Genomic DNA, 15,903 nt, shown 5'->3' on the forward strand with positions numbered 1-15,903 from the left:
GTTTTCATGTAGCAGGGGAAAGTCCTCAGCATTGCTAACACATTATGGATCAGCTGGATTTGCCAGCTATTTCAGCGAATTATGATTTTAGTAAAAGCACACTGGTATTTATCCTGATATGAACCTATGTGTGGATCCAAAGTCTACATTCAAACAAACAGTCAGTCCTAAGCAAACATGCTCTCTGCACCTGGGCATGCTTGGCAGATTATCTTTTATTTCACTTAACATTTTTTGATGTGAGGAATTGGTTCAGGCTGGCAGACACAGTTATTATGCTCCATTAGACTAAAAAAAAGAAGATTTTTTGCCCTTAATAAACATTAAGACATTTTTTTAATGCAGCTGAAATGTATAAATTTTAAATGTTCATTTATTTAAACAATTAATCATTAAGAAAAATATGCTTGGTATAAACATGAATGTATACCAATCAAGTAAATTTATTTGACCACATTTCCTGAAATGTAATGTTTTACACTGTAATTATGTAACCAAAACTACATGGAAAACATTCATGTAGATATAGTAACTTGAAGTCAGCATTTGGGGGAAGATATCTTTTGATTTTAAATGTGTTTTTCACAAGCGATTGGTAAACTCAGCTGAATTTTTCCTATTATGTAGGACCATAAAGGTAACTATCTAAGAGCTCAGTTATAATCAATACAACTGACTCAGCAACGTGGATGGATGCCAGACAAAAAAAAGAAAAAAAGAAAAAAAAAAGACAGAAAGAAAGGGCTAACTCAAAGGTTAGTGTACTTACCAAATGTTTGGAAAAGTGCGAGGGCTCCCCCAGTCAGCTCACTCTCATGTTACTCTCCTACATGTCTTCTGGTCAACTGCCATCATGAACCTGAAACTCCTCTTCCTTTGTCTCTTCTTAGCGGTGCTCTTCATACCTGCTGAAGTATGTATTAACTGAATTTAATAATCACATGCATTGTATGTTATTTACATTGTGGCATTTTCTGTCAAAAAACACAATAGATCATGTTTCTGTTTAAAAAGGTTAAGTCAATAGCTTTAGCCACATATATAGCTAGATAGACAGATAGACATGAATATATAGTGTGATAGAGATAGTTATTTGGATGTGTACGTGCTCTTATGTTATGCTGTCATCTGCAATTCCTTAAAAAATGTAGTTGAAACATAAACACGACAAACATCGGGACTCTTCGCATCCTGGAAGACATGGCAGACATCCAGAGTCTTCAAGTCCTGAAAGACAAGACAGACATCGGGACTCTGCACGGCCTGAAAGACATGGGAAACATGAGAAAAAGAGACCAAAAGGAAGGTTTAAAGATATAATTGAGGGTTAGTACTCCTTTATGTTGCTTTTGTAACATATATAGAAAATGGTTTGAAATGTAGTATTTAAAGAATTAAAACTGTAAATCTAAAGGAAAGTATTGTTCTAGATGTCGTCTTTATTAAGGTCGTGGATGAGGATGATGAGGATGATGAAAATGGTCATTCAGACTGGCTTGATGAGTTTCTGGACCTAGACGGTAAGATACTAACAAACGTCTCGTGCAAATCTGTGGCATGTTTTCTTCTAATGCTACAGAGGAAAGGTTTAATTTTGACATTACGGTGTGTTGTCATTTTTTATTTCTCAGGCCAGTGCACCCCAAATCCTTGCCTTAACAATGGTGTGTGTAAGGAGAAAGGCAAGAGAAAGTTCAAATGTGACTGTCCCAAACCTTACAAGGGAAAAAAATGCGAGAGAGGTGTGAAGAAAAAAATCCCTTCTCTCCATTCTTTTGTCAAATTGCATATATATGTATGCAAAGTGTAAAAAAACAAACTGAATTAATGTTATTAAAAATATCCTAATGGTGTTATTCTCTAAGGTCCAAGAATTTGTAAAAGAGGTCAATGCGGGTATGGCGAATGTGTACTGACTTCAACTCCTCCGCACTATGAGTGCAAATGCAAGCGACCCTTTCAGCCTCCAGACTGCAAAACTAGTATGTTGATTTAAATATATATATTTTAAAAAGCCCAAATTCCTGTTTGGTGAGGATTTTAGCAGTTACTGAACAACAGCCTAAATTTTGTTTTATTGTTCTCCAAAGTTTCAGTTTGTAATCCTAATCCATGTAAAAATGGTGGCACATGCGTCAGAGATGAAAATGACTTTGACTGCCATTGCCCCGAAGGGTTCGGAGGACATTTCTGCCATGTTGGTAAATAATTCATTCTACAGTTTTTCTTCATATATATTTATCATAATTCATTTACTCACTGAGTAATTTACATTTCTCAGGTCCAAACGACTGCTATGTGGACGATGGAGAGTCATATCGTGGCAATGTGAGCGAGACGGATGATGGTGATGAGTGCCTCTACTGGAACTCCCACTTCATCCTGGCATCGGGTGTTAATCCCTTCACCTCCTTTGAGGACAAAGACGGCCTTGGCCCTCACAACTTCTGCAGGTCAGAAGTAACTCCATTTATACAATGTGCAGAAAACACCGATAAGAGGTCTGTCTCAGTGACGTTTTCTGATTCAGGAACCCTGACGGAGAGCCAAAGCCCTGGTGCTTTTTCAGAAGAGGCCACAGGTTACTATGGGACTACTGTGATGTGCCAAAATGTCCTGTATCGACACGTGAGTTTTAAAGTGATGGGCAACATTTTGATCTTGAGTGTTGCCAGCAAAACATCTGTGCCATCTTCTTGGATCTGTGTTTTCAGATGGGCCGCCGACTGAGGTTGCTCCTACACAGCCTAAACCACCGCAGCCAGAACCGACACAGCCTAAACCACCGCAGCCAGAACCGACACAGCCTGAACCGACACAGCCTAAACCGACACAGCCTAAACCACCGCAGCCAGAACCAACACAGCCTAAACCACCGCAGCCAGAACCGACACAGCCTGAACTACCGCAGCCAGAACCTACTGGTAAGCTGCCAGCAACTGCCATACCATCAACTGGGAAGCCCATCCGCCCTTCTGCGACACCTCTCCCTCCGACTACTGGACCAAAACAGTTTGCCACCTGTGGCATACCTCAGCCAAAAAAGGCTCTTACCCGAATCTTTGGGGGTCTGAAAGTCAGTCCAGGATCTATACCCTGGCAGGTTTCTGTGCAAGTGAAGCCAACGGGCTCCGCTCAGCCATTCAGACACGTCTGTGGAGGAATTCTCATCGCAAGTTGCTGGGTGCTGACAGCTGCACACTGCATGTAAGGCTGCAAGGTTGAAGAACCAGATTAATGGTAGATTACAAGTAAGACAATGAAATATTGACTGAACCCTTTTGTTTTTTATTTGCACAGTGAACCAAACAAGGACATGCAGGTGCTGGCTGGAAGTCTCTCAGTGAGTAAGCCAGACCCCGGAACTCAGACCATACCTGTCGAAAGGACTATTAAAAATCCAAACTACAGGGTGACCAATGAAGCTGTTTACAATGATATAGGTGATACTTGTCTCAAATGTCTCTGTCATTTTGTTCAGATGTTCTTTCTTTGAGTTTGTTGTGACATTTATATCTCACATGTATTCCTAAAGGCTTGTTGAAGCTGAGTGGGACTCCTGGTTTTTGTGCCAATGAGACCCAGTTTGTGAAAACAGCCTGTCTACCAAATGCGCCACTGCCTGATGGGACGGAGTGCAAAATCTCTGGATGGGGTGCTACTGAGCAATGTATGTAAGGTTACAAAAAGGTTGCCATTTTTCATGTACATAATTTGGCTTATTTGATAAACACTTGACATTTTCTATTTTAAATGAAGCTTGAACTCTTTTCCAACATTTGATGACCTCTCCTTAATGACAAGTTTTGACACCTCAATATATCAATGCAGATGTGGTCAGACGACCATTACAACGGGTTCTGGGTTTTTCCAGTGGTATCCGAAGCTAGCTTTACAGGCAGAGATCACCTTCAGTAACTTTTGATGAACATTCACTCATTTTGTTCTGGAAGTGGGCATGAAATATGAAAAAAAGAAACAAGGGTTACCCCCTAATATATTTCTGCATTACCTTTGCAGCTGATTATGGTTCCAGCCACCTGCTGGAGGCCAATGTCCTGCTGATCAACCAGGAAAAGTGCTCTGATCGTTCTGTTTATGGGAACATGCTGGACAATTCCATGTTCTGTGCTGGCTACCTGGAGGGAGGGGTGGATTCCTGCCAGGTTAGGACATTTGATGGTTTGATGCTGTTATAACGTGTATATTACTAACGCATCTACAGAAAGTTATTACATTAGTTCCAGTAGTAGCATATAGTCAGCTGTACAATTTTGTTTCAGGGGGACTCTGGAGGACCATTGACGTGCATGCAGAACAACGCTAATGTTGTTTATGGAGTGGTGAGTTGGGGAGACCAGTGTGGGAAGAAGAACAAGCCTGGGGTCTACACACGGGTCACTCATTTCCTGGACTGGATCAAGGCAAATACTGAAGGAGCAATTCCTTGAGCAACCTTTGTTTCTCACTAATATGCCCGCCAGATCTCCAACCACTACACACTGTACGCTTTTCCTAAAATGTAATCAAATTATATGATTATTCAAACTATTCATAAATGTACTGGATATTAGCTGGATTGTCTTATCAGTTACACATAAAAGATGGAAAAATCTGAAATCCGCTGTTATAACATAAATGATGCATGCATGGAAAAAACCCAAAGGCTTGAATTACTTTTTTAATTAAGCACAGTGTGTTTGAGTGGCTGTATATGTGTGAAACAAAGAATGGAAAAGAAAATCTCACAATATAAGTAGCTATACCATGTTTCCTCTGGAAAATGGGGCAAGTTGCATCACTGAACTGAAAATGTCCTAAAGTTGTGGCAGAATTATTACATGATGCAAATAAATGCTTCTTCTTTCTGATGTGCTGTGTTGTTCCTGTATGTCCTCACCAAGCCCTAGGGTGGCTGAACTTTCAAAACCCTGTGATGGGTGCATAATGTTATTGTTTACAAAAAAAGAGAGAGTTATATTTTCTAATTGTGTTGAATGTGAACTTTCAGACTTCTTCTTCTTCTGCAGAAAGGTATTTATTTATTTACAATGAGCAAAAGCGTGATGCACAAAGAATTGTGTAAATCAGATTGTTAAGTGTCTTAATCTTTTCTAGACATATAGCGTTACTGTTCGTGTTATTTGACCTCAGTGTATTGTCTGCTGCAGGGCAACAACTCTGTAGGGCCATTGACATGTGAGACTAAAGGCATGCATGTCCTCCATGGTCTGATGAGCAGTTTACACACGGGTCATTTACTTTATGAACTGCATCAAGGCACACATGAGAGCTGCTAAGCTGCAGAAAGAGATCGACTTTGCCACAGAGCAAATGCACTGTTTGAACCTGATACCACTTAATGAAATATTTAGCGTACATGTCAACTGCAGAAACGGCAATGCTGCAATGATTACATAACTTTAGTTTTGACATTATAAAGTCACGGATATGTCTGCAGATGTGTCTTCTCATATATTATTATATAACCTAATTTTAGCAAGACATTAGAGGTAGGTATATTCGTTAAAAGCCGTTGTAGCTTTACCAGAGTCAAAGCCAATCACGGAAACTTGGTGGTAGTCAATATTTTTGACAACCTAGATTTGTACAGCACGCTGGACATTTTCACAATGTAATTTTATGTGAGCACAAATGGAAAATTACACTTAAAATAATTATTTGATCAGTGACTCTGCATCCCACAGAGGCAGTTAAATGGTTCCTGTGAGTTCACTTTTCTCCTCACGTGTATGCCAATCCCAGGGGTCCTTTATCCAAAACAAGGTAAGAGGCTGTGTGTTGACTCCGTTCATATCAATGCATGGGTTAAAAATGGGATAGAGAGGTTCTGTGCACTGCACACAGAAGGAGTGAAGCAGCCTCATAGCGTCGGCATCATAGAATGACAGCTCCCCCTTCTGGAGGTTTGCAAGTATGCCTAGCTTTCTGACTCTCTTTCCAACTGACAGCTGCTTTTCCTGAGTATCATGGCACGCCAGGTACTGTCCGTCTCCATGGTAGATGCACCAAGATGTGTTATTTACACCCAGACTGGAAGAACTCTGGCTTAAACTGGCTTTTTTATCGACTGACCCCGTGGTCACACCTATCATCCAGAAGGGCTTGTCTTGGACAATGACTTCCCAGTAATGCTGGCCACCTGTAAAACTCTCCTGAGCAAGGACGCTATACTGTGAGTCATATGGCTGAGGGCTCTGTCCTTCACCGAAAGGTTGGCGTCTCCAGTACACTTGTTTTCTGTCTTGGGATAACTCCAGCTTTGGATGAGCTGTTTTGAAGTCTAGAAGAGGAGAACTTAAGTCTGCAAATACAAATATTTACTTAGTACACAGTTATAATGATAATGAGAGTTGGATTTAGAATGTCAAAGGAAAAAAGCTTTACTAACATGACCACATTCGTGGAAAATGTTGGGACAAAGCGACCGAGAGTTCATCCACCAGCCTCTCTACTGTTCTCAGCTTCTCAGGGTCACAGAGGTCTCTGTTTACTTCTCGGATTGGAGCAAATTCCAAGGGATCACTGCAAATAAAAATAAAAATCATACCACAGGAAGGCTCAGTGAATAATTATATGGAGCAGCGTAAAGCATGGGCAATTTCAGGTTACAAACTGGACTCAGCAATATACTCACCAAAGATTCTGTGATGTGATTTGCTGTTTGAAAACAACAGGAAACATTTGAGCTATATTTGTGCTACACTTCTGGTCACGGTAAGTGATCATGTAAACCCTACCTGCAGAAACCGCAGATCATTGGTTTCCTGGAGAAGTGATTTGCTGGAGGCTCTGAATGCATCTATCTCTTTGATCTGAGCCTCTACAATGCTCCTCTGGGCCTCCAGCCACTCTGTCATGCATGTCTCCTCTGCGTCTATAATCTGCATCATTAGACGCTCATCGCCATTCAGCACGACGTGGATTCTGCTGTACTTGTCTGAGATTCTCTCTCTAAACTCTGCAGCAGAGGTCTATGAGTTAAATGCATTGTTAGACAAACAAGAATGGCTTCCATCAATTTAAAAAGTTAAGCAATTTAAGAGTGTGATTTCTGTATTGGTTGTACCACTGTTTGTGTATACAGTGACTCCAGGTCTTTGATGGCATGTTCAGCTTCACTTCTCCTCTTTAGTAGCTGGTTCATTGTGGTCTCAAGCATACTCTAGAGACAGAAATACAACATGCCTCTGGTAAAACAACCAACCAAACAAACAAAAAACAACAGGAAGAAAATAGATAAATATTCCTCACAAGTAATGAAAAGAGATTATAATAATCACCTTAAAGTCTGCTTTGGCTTCATGCAGTTGAGAGGCTTTGTGATGTTTGTGCGTGCCAACCAGGACACACAAACAGCACACAGGTACCTTTTCCTCCATACAGAAGAGCTTAAGCTCATCGCGGTGCTCCCTGCACTTCAGAGACAGTGGATCGCTGGTCACCTCCACCACTGTGTGCTCCCTTAGAGCAGACCTCTGTTGGTGGAGCAGGGCGTGAGCCTGGCACAGCGAGGCATCACAAGTCAGGCATGTTCTTATGGCTACTGATGGCATCTCTATGCAGTGGTCACAGCAAATAGTTGATGATGATTTAGTTTCACTAGTTGAAGCTGCTGCTTGTCGCTCTGCTGCTGACAGCGTCTTAGTGGTGAAGTCCTTTACTTTGGTCTGAAGGTCTGCATTTATCTTCAGAGTGAGGTCAGAGGGGAGAAATATCTGACACTCCGGGCAGAAGAAAGGCCCCTCATCAGACACATCGGTTTCCCAGACAGCCTGTATACAGGTGAGGCAGAAGTCATGCCCGCACTGCAGCGTCACAGGATCAATGAAGAAATCCTGGCACACAGGACACTTCAAAGTTTCCTCCATGGTCCCCATAGCTCTGTGTACAGGTGTTATGGTGGCTCAGTGTGCACTGTGCTTCTGACTGTCCTGCTCATTAATGTTTCACAGGTCTGTCCTGGCATGCACAAACGCCACTCACGTGGCTTTAGTGTCACATTACTGAAGACTGTTTGTTTTGGTTTTTTGCTTCACTAGCAGGTTCAAATGGTTGACACACAAATTAATGGCACAGTTTCAAAGAAATTGATTAAAATACAAGTCAACAGTCCAAAATGCAGGGTCATTTAATAAAAAAATGACAGGAAAAGGGAATCAATTTAGTGTGAAATTTCTTTCGTTTGAGCACAGGTGTGTGATAAAGTAATCTCAACTTGAGATCTCATAGGACGCTTGCTCTTCCGGGTGTAAAAAGAGCCAGGAAGTCACGTGAGTACTTAAGCGAAGCTTGTTTTATTTTGTAAAGATATAATTTCGAAAACTTGAAAAAAGCGATATTAGTTGTTTACAGTCACGCTTGTTGTTGTCAGAATTACATTACAAAATATTTCCCATTTAAAAAAATATGTTATTGCGATGTTATATTGCCCCTAGAAGAAACGACATTACTTTTTAAAATATGCCTATCACTTGTAATTATAAATAACAATAATAGCATAATACATATTGCAAAAGTCTGCATTCTCTGTGATATAGACGGTGCATGCTGATAAAACTGTTCTGCACTATTTGCACAACCCAATCTTCGTTTCAGCGTTAAGTGTGTAGTACTGTCACTCGACGTCTCTGTACTTGTGCAACCCGTGCTCACTCACAAAAAAATAAAATAAAATTCATGCGTACGTTAAAACTTTCTTGCGTAAGCCAACGTCTTATGTCGTCGTCCCCCCCCCCCCCCCCACGATATTTTATGTGCACGTCGTTCGTGAATAGCATTACGGCACTTCCCACACAACGTGGGCTGTGGATGTGGCAGTGAAGCGCTGCGATTCTCACTGAATACGTGTCTTCATTTCGCCGTTCACTTACAAGTGTAGCTGTGGTTGGCTTTCCAGGTCTCCATCTCGCTGGGTAAGGAGTCTTTTATAAAAAATCTCTTCCGCCTGTTCTGTCGAAAACCGAGGCAAGTTAGGCAGCTCACAACAGCTAAAGCTAGCTAACGTTAGCTAACCTAGGTATGTTTTGACAGAAGTACTCGACACGTAGCTGCTATAGTCTGATAAACTACCATGCAAACTGCAGTTCGTTCATATGTATTACAGGTTAAACAAGTGAAAAGCGCCCAGTCTATTGCCCTGCCTATTATTGCTGGTATTTTTCTAAGCTAACTTGGTGCAAAACAATCTTTAATGGGTCAGTGTGTCAAGTCCAAATATCGCATAACACTGATAAGAAGAAGACACATGATGCAGAGCTTTCAAGCGACAGCAAAACTCCACATATCTATTTAAAACGTTGGCGTCAAGCCTGTTTGTTTTACCCAGAAGCTGCTTATTTAATTTGATGCTATTCCATTGTTAAACTAACCATGCATTGCTTTCTGTGCTCATCACAGTGGTCCTGAATTTTCAGTGCCATGTTTGCCAGGTTGGCTTCCTGCTCTCCTCTGCCATTCAGAACACGGCAATCAAATGTGTGCCCAGTCTACATCAGAGCCTTTTCCCAGGCTAAATGTAAGTGATCAGCCAAGTGCTTCATCATACTAGGCTTGTACACAAATCTCAGGATCACTTCGATATGTGTTGGTTCTTCCTCGGCTGCCTATGCCTGTTAAAATGTGACTGTTTTCTTTATTCCCCGCAGTCGTTCTCCCTCGACCCCATGGGAAGTCCTTTGCACACCGCAGTGAGCTGAAGCAAGCCAAACGCATTGTAGTGAAGCTTGGGAGCGCTGTGGTGACGCGTGGAGATGAATGTGGTCTGGCACTGGGACGACTGGCTTCAATAGTAGAGCAGGTAATAATGTTGATACAAAGTGTCTTTTATAGAGGAATGACTGCTCCAAAGAAAAGAGATCTTAAATGTTATTGTTTCTGTGTTCCATCAGGTGGCCATGCTACAGAATCAAGGCAGGGAGATGATGATTGTTACGAGTGGTGCTGTGGCATTTGGGAAGCAGCGACTGAGACATGAGATACTGCTGTCTCAGAGTGTCAGACAAGCTCTGCATTCTGGGCAGAACCAACTGAAAGACATGGTGAATAACAGAAGGAACTTGGACCCTCTATTTTGTAACTGTAGACTGTATAACAGTGTGCTGATTTCTTTCTTTCTAAATCTTGTTAACTTTGTTTAAATCTCACTGTCTTTCAGACAGTCCCAGTTTTGGAAGCAAGAGCCTGTGCAGCTGCTGGGCAGAGCGGTCTGATGGCGCTGTACGAAGCTATGTTCACCCAATACAGCATCTGCACTGCACAAGTATGTGCTCTACGTTTGGCATAGAATAAAATACCTACAGCATCTGACTAAAATGTCACATACTTCTTCACATTTCTTTCCACCTCCTTAGATTCTGGTCACCAATCTGGACTTTCACGATGAACAGAAGCGCCGGAACCTGAACAGCACGCTACATGAACTGCTGCGTATGAATATCGTTCCGATAATTAACACGAACGATGCTGTTGTTCCACCCCCTGTTCCCAACAGTGACCTACAGGGTGTAAATGTGGGTACACCTGTTTTTGCATGCAATGTTTCCTTTGCACCTGAGTGAGAGAGGGAAGCTTTTAAAATGTAGTAGCAACTGAACTTGTTACTGACCTGCGCGGTGTTTTTTGCTTAATGAAAAATCGGTTTGTGTTTCAGGTAATAAGCATCAAAGATAACGACAGCTTGGCTGCACGGCTGGCTGTTGAAATGAAAGTAGACCTACTTATTGCCCTGTCTGATGTCCAAGGTACAGATATGACTATTTAAATAATATTTTCTTTAATTTGCATTTAAGAATCACAGTAATGGCCAGTATGTTATTTGTGTAGATTATGTTTATGTTTGTATGTATAATAAATGTGAACCATTATTATGCATAGTATTACAGCAACTGCCATATATGTTATTGATGCTTTGCTTTTATTCATTAATGATTGCCAGGTAGTCATACATTAATAGAAGACTTTTTTGTTTGTTTTTTCGCGTTTTTGTTAAATCAGAAGATATCTATGTATGTGTGATTTTATTTTTCTTATTTTTTCCTCAGGCTTATACGACAGTCCGCCAGGAACAGATGATGCCAAGCTCATTGATATATTCTATCCCGGAGACCAACAATCTATCACATATGGGACTAAATCCAGAGTTGGTATCGGCGGCATGGAAGCAAAGGTCAGTGTGACAGATAATAGTTCATCTCACTATATGAAGAGGCAGAGTTCTTTCAGTAATGAAAATGTTGCATTACACTAAATCATGTTGTGTGGCTCAGGTGAAAGCAGCCCTCTGGGCACTGCAGGGTGGCACCTCAGTAATCATTGCCAATGGCACAGATCCAAAAGTCACCGGTCACGTCATCACAGACATTGTGGAAGGGAAGAAAGTTGGCACCTTTTTCTCTGAAGTGAAACCTGCAGGTACTGGGTAAAACCACTCAGACAGAGCATTTGAATCTTTTTGTTGTGGTTTGAGGATTTATGCTTGATGTTGGTGTTATTGACACCACCAGGCCCAACTGTGGAGCAGCAGACAGAGATGGCACGACATGCAGGCAGAACCCTGGCCTCCCTGCTCCCTGAACAGGTAAAGGGGGAAAAAATTATCCTAATTAGTTGCACAGGGTCACAAAATTAAATAAGTTCTACGTCGTAGTGACAGCAGTGTCAATTAATTTTGAATTGTGTTGACCACATCTATGTGCTTGTTTTTTTCAGAGAGGGGAGATCATCTGCTGTCTTGCTGAGCTCCTTACAGAAAAGAAAGAAGAAATTCTTAATGCAAACAGGAAAGACATGGAGCTAGCAACAACATTAGGTACAGAGGCAGAGAGCTGGCACATGGATTAGCGTAATCCATACCTGAATGTAGATCTGTGACTCAGATACCATTGTAGTCTGTTTTGGTAGGAGTCATTGGGTGTGGCATCGCGTAGCAGAGCATTTACTCCTGCTTGGCAACACGTTTCTCTTTATTGATTGATGCGCCAGCATTTTTATTCATACTTTACTCTTACAGGTCGTCTGTCCCAGCCTCTGATCAATCGCCTGAGTCTGTCAACAGCCAAGCTGAACAGTCTTGCCATTGGCCTGCGTCAGCTCGCCGTTTCCTCCAGGGACAGCGTCGGCCGGGTGCTGAGGAGGACTAGAGTGGCCAACAACCTAGAACTAGAACAGATCACGGTCCCCATCGGTGTCCTGCTGGTCATCTTTGAGTCTCGCCCTGATTGTCTGCCACAGGTCAGACCATGTCTACGCAGTCTGGAATACTTTTTTAAAGTCTTTGGTTTTATATGTGTTCAAGAAGAGTGACATTTTAAATGCTATACTTCAGGTGTCAGCACTAGCAATTGCAAGCGGAAATGCTTTGCTCCTGAAAGGTGGCAAAGAAGCTTCCAACACCAACAAAATTCTACATCAACTCACTCAAGAGGCCCTTTCCATTCATGGTGTAGCAGATGCCATTCAACTGGTAAGACTAAAAATCATTATAGAAATATAATTTTAGTTTCCTGGTAGTATTTTATTTGTTGCGATACACTAAAAGAATTTGTGCTGTAGGTGAGCACACGTGAGGAAGTTGAGGATCTGTGTAGACTGGACAAGATGATTGACCTAATCATTCCAAGGGGCTCATCTCAGCTGGTCCGGGAAATCCAGAGGGCAGCCAAGGGCATTCCTGTTTTGGGCCACAGTGAGGGCATCTGTCACGTCTACGTCGACAGTGATGCCAGCATTGACAAAGCTCTTGATGTTGGTAGGTTTTTAATTGCATTTAATTGCATTTGTCACTAATGCAAACTGACTGGTTTTGAATGATTGTACAAACTGTGTTTCTTTCCAGTCAAAGACTCTAAATGTGACTACCCTGCTGCCTGCAATGCCATGGAGACTCTTCTTATTCACAGAGATTTGCTGCGTACTCCTGTGTTTGACCAGATCATTGACTTGCTGAGAACAGAGCAAGTAAGAAACAGGATTATTTGGGTGTATGCTTTGAATGAGATTCAGAAATAGGAAAAACAGCAAGAGAATTTAACACTTTACCAACGTCCATAAATACAGTAAATTACATTTGTTTGTTTTTTATTCTTTAACAAACTATTGGTTATTGCTTTCTTACAGGTAAAGATTCATGCTGGTCCTCGCTTCGCATCCTATTTAACTTTTAGCCCATCTGAGGTCAAGTCTCTGAGGACAGAGTATGGGGACCTGGAATGCTGCATTGAGGTGGTTGACAGCATGCAGGAAGCTGTGGACCACATCCACAAATACGGCAGCTCCCACACTGATGTCATTGTTACTGAGAATGAAGAAACAGCCGAACAGTTTCTGCAACAGGTGGACAGCGCCTGTGTATTCTGGAACGCCAGCTCTCGCTTTGCTGATGGCTACCGCTTTGGCCTTGGTGTGTATTTACCTTCAAGTGAACCTAAACTACCACTATGTTGAAAATAAAACAAGGTATTTAATTTTACTTTGTTTATTTTGCAGGAGCTGAGGTTGGTATCAGTACAGCACGGATACATGCCAGAGGACCTGTAGGTTTGGAGGGACTTTTGACCACCAAGTGGGTCCTTCGAGGGGAGGGACACACAGTGGCTGACTTCTCTGAGCAAGGCAGCATGAAATACCTTCACGAAAACATCCCTGTGCCGCAGGGGAGTTTCAATTAGAAACCACTGAACAACATAAAGTCACGTGTTTATTTAGAGGTTTGTGTCTGCCTGTAGCATTTCAACTCACAAGCTGCTTTCACAATCCTGTTTAGGTCTATTTTGTTGTGTGGTTGGAAGAATGGAGGCAACTTTTATCAGACAACCAATATCCTGGTTTTGTGAACCTATGAATCCATGTGAAACCCAAGAAAATTGACTGGTGGCTAAATGAGAGAAAACTGTAAAAGTAAAACAGAACTTAGGACTGGACAAAGCGCTTTTCACTCCAATGCCATTTTTGTAATTGCATAAAACTAAATCATTGTTCCAGCGGTGATTTTCTAAGTTATTTTTCTACATGCAAACTCTCCCTTGGTCTTGTTTATGCAGGATCTTGTTTTGGATTTACTTTGCTGTCTTTCCTCTTTGCACAGATAATTTAATAAATATGGTGTACAGTTCTTTAATTATAACTTGTGGAATTTTATGTGTCACAAAGCTTTTGGTGAGAAATCTGCCCATTTCCCCCCCCAACGAAGGTCTTTATTTTTGTAATTTTTTGTTTTAGTTTACTTAATCCATACTATGTTTAATTTAAGAGTGGGGAAGCAGCTGTTGGTATATAGCCTGATTTCAGTTATTACTCTATTTAATTGATAGAACTGAGTTTTTAAATAATCTTCTTTTGATTACTAATGTTAGGACTCACCACAACTGATCATCTGCCTCCCTCTCATCCTGTCCCGTGCATCCTTTTCTGTCACACCAACTCTCTGCATGTCTTGCTTCACTACATCCATGAACCTAGTCTGTGGGCTTCCTCATTATCTGTTACCTAGCTGCTGCATCTTCAGCATCTTTTGTCCAGTATGTCCACTACCCCTCCTCTGCACATGTTCAAACCATCTTAACCTTCTTCTCCAAACTTTATCTCTAAAGTTCTCAGCCTGAACTGTCACTGATAGACAGGATTGTAAATCTGTCTATCTTTGTCAGTGAAAGTGAGCATTTTCATCTGCCACCTCCAGCTTCACCCCTTGTCTTTATGCCAGTGCCACTGTCTCCAAACCGTACATTCAGAACATGTTCAGGCCTCTGAACATGCCTTCATCCTCTCCCCTGCCTCTGTCTTCTTAAATATGAAGTTATAAAGTCATTTCTACAGAATGCGCTGCAATGCATTATGTTTATTTTGATCCAAAAAACAAAAGCTGTTTCATTATTTGAGTGTTACTTGTAACACTTAAACACTTTTATCAGAACTCCCTTTGTTTTACGCACAACTGATGACGTATTTGCTGTGGGCGGGGTTACATGTCGAGCAAGGCTTGCCCGGTCACCTGTCTCAGCTGTCAGCTGTGCTAGATCTTAAAGATGGCAGGAAATAAGTCTTACACTATAGTAGAATATTTCGGGGGAGAAGATGGCTACCGCTGTGGTTACTGTAAAAACCAAACGGGAAACTTCTCTCGTGGTAAGCTGGGGATGAAGTGTGTGTGTATATGTGTGTCTGTGTGGAGGATAGCCGGGGTTCTCTGAACTGGCTTGTGCTAATGACCTAGCTCCGTCTACTTTCTGGCATAATAGCCGGCTAGCTGTTTTTTTGCACTGCACCTATCCCTAATGTCAGTGTATTTGAGTATGTTACATAGACTGTACGCACACTGCGAGTGTAACTATTATTTAGCGTTAGCCTGACATCATTTAGATAGGTTTAAGGTTATTGACCTAGCTCAGGTTTTAGCCGTTAGCTTCTAGCCTAGCTTTTGCTTTCTGGGAAACGGAAGAAGGCTTGTAGAATAAATCAGTTAAGGTTATTGTTGAATGTTTTTTCTGTAGGACAACAATGTTTAACTTGGGGTGTAACAATGCAATTGTAGCATGTTAGCAGTAGATTTGCAGTAGCACCAAGCTAATAGGTAGTCTCTTAAACAGCAGGACGGAGAAGCAAGGCTGCTGCTCTTAGAAAGTGCAGCTTTCTCTTTTTTTATTTGTGATGTGACGCCGAGTTTAGGAAATCCAGGATATTCTATATTTTACGTGGTTTAAAAGTCGTATAATATCCAATAGGTGACAACGAGCGACGCATGTGTTATAGTACTTTCTCACACTTTGTTTTGGTGTAACAGGTAATGTAGATTGTACTTGGCATTAGTTTTTCTTGCGAACTCTGTTCTCTAGCTGTGAGTGACAGAGGGATAACAGTGTACTAGTTGAACAGCCTAATTATAAA

General features: G+C 41.5%; 4 protein-coding genes across 9 annotated transcripts in view; 3 read left to right on the top strand and 1 right to left on the bottom strand.

The window, feature by feature from the left end:
* The first annotated feature begins 755 nt into the window (after positions 1–755).
* Positions 756–4,871, top strand: LOC101467112 (factor VII-activating protease). The gene is made up of 13 exons (XM_004559695.4): positions 756–913; positions 1,152–1,326; positions 1,431–1,520; positions 1,632–1,742; positions 1,866–1,982; positions 2,091–2,201; positions 2,282–2,453; positions 2,531–2,628; positions 2,715–3,207; positions 3,301–3,443; positions 3,536–3,670; positions 4,021–4,166; positions 4,284–4,871. The coding sequence occupies exons 1-13, from the start codon at positions 773–775 to the stop codon at positions 4,449–4,451; spliced, it is 2,100 nt and encodes a 699-aa protein (XP_004559752.3). The 5' UTR covers positions 756–772; the 3' UTR covers positions 4,452–4,871.
* Positions 4,792–8,751, bottom strand: LOC143421816 (E3 ubiquitin/ISG15 ligase TRIM25). The gene is made up of 6 exons (XM_076891866.1): positions 7,305–8,751; positions 7,091–7,186; positions 6,762–6,995; positions 6,659–6,681; positions 6,413–6,546; positions 4,792–6,325 (listed from the first exon to the last, which is right to left on the bottom strand). The coding sequence occupies exons 1-6, from the start codon at positions 7,899–7,901 to the stop codon at positions 5,715–5,717; spliced, it is 1,695 nt and encodes a 564-aa protein (XP_076747981.1). The 5' UTR covers positions 7,902–8,751; the 3' UTR covers positions 4,792–5,714.
* A 26-nt stretch (positions 8,752–8,777) lies between these two features.
* LOC101466829 (delta-1-pyrroline-5-carboxylate synthase) lies at positions 8,778–14,137 on the top strand. The gene is made up of 17 exons (XM_004559694.6): positions 8,778–8,936; positions 9,421–9,538; positions 9,669–9,820; positions 9,912–10,061; positions 10,178–10,282; positions 10,374–10,532; positions 10,673–10,763; positions 11,064–11,188; positions 11,289–11,433; positions 11,526–11,599; positions 11,731–11,830; positions 12,032–12,252; positions 12,347–12,484; positions 12,574–12,769; positions 12,857–12,978; positions 13,138–13,420; positions 13,507–14,137. Exons 2-17 carry the CDS (start codon positions 9,442–9,444, stop codon positions 13,686–13,688), a joined length of 2,340 nt encoding a protein of 779 aa, XP_004559751.1. The 5' UTR covers positions 8,778–8,936; positions 9,421–9,441; the 3' UTR covers positions 13,689–14,137.
* Positions 14,138–14,243: 106 nt separating this feature from the next.
* Positions 14,244–15,903, top strand: part of ate1 (arginyltransferase 1) — a 54,224-nt gene continuing 52,564 nt past the window's right edge. For 2 of the 6 annotated variants that reach the window (XM_004559691.6, XM_004559692.6), the window contains exon 1: positions 14,244–15,144. In XM_004559691.6, the coding sequence (XP_004559748.3) occupies positions 15,045–15,144 (100 nt within the window). In that variant the 5' untranslated portion in view covers positions 14,244–15,044. The remainder of the gene's footprint in view (positions 15,145–15,903) is intronic. The other 4 variants (XM_004559688.6, XM_004559690.6, XM_004559693.6 and 1 more) reach the window with 4 other exon arrangements.

This window comes from Maylandia zebra, linkage group LG13, assembly GCF_041146795.1.
Source record: "Maylandia zebra isolate NMK-2024a linkage group LG13, Mzebra_GT3a, whole genome shotgun sequence".
Taxonomy (NCBI): Eukaryota; Metazoa; Chordata; class Actinopteri; order Cichliformes; family Cichlidae; genus Maylandia; species Maylandia zebra.

Coding starts and splice junctions, on each gene's coding strand:
- LOC101467112 (XM_004559695.4), top strand. CDS start 773: ATGTTTGGAAAAGTGCGAGGGCTCCCCCAGTCAGCTCACTCTCATGTT. Junction 3,444..3,535: donor AGCTGTTTACAATGATATAG/GTGATACTTGTC, acceptor GTATTCCTAAAG/GCTTGTTGAAGCTGAGTGGG. Junction 3,671..4,020: donor ATGGGGTGCTACTGAGCAAT/GTATGTAAGGTT, acceptor TTACCTTTGCAG/CTGATTATGGTTCCAGCCAC.
- LOC143421816 (XM_076891866.1), bottom strand. CDS start 7,901: ATGGGGACCATGGAGGAAACTTTGAAGTGTCCTGTGTGCCAGGATTTC. Junction 6,547..6,658: donor ATCACATCACAGAATCTTTG/GTGAGTATATTG, acceptor TTTTATTTGCAG/TGATCCCTTGGAATTTGCTC. Junction 6,326..6,412: donor TTTTCCACGAATGTGGTCAT/GTTAGTAAAGCT, acceptor TTGTATTTGCAG/ACTTAAGTTCTCCTCTTCTA.
- LOC101466829 (XM_004559694.6), top strand. CDS start 9,442: ATGTTTGCCAGGTTGGCTTCCTGCTCTCCTCTGCCATTCAGAACACGG. Junction 10,062..10,177: donor AGAACCAACTGAAAGACATG/GTGAATAACAGA, acceptor ACTGTCTTTCAG/ACAGTCCCAGTTTTGGAAGC. Junction 11,600..11,730: donor CCTCCCTGCTCCCTGAACAG/GTAAAGGGGGAA, acceptor TGTTTTTTTCAG/AGAGGGGAGATCATCTGCTG.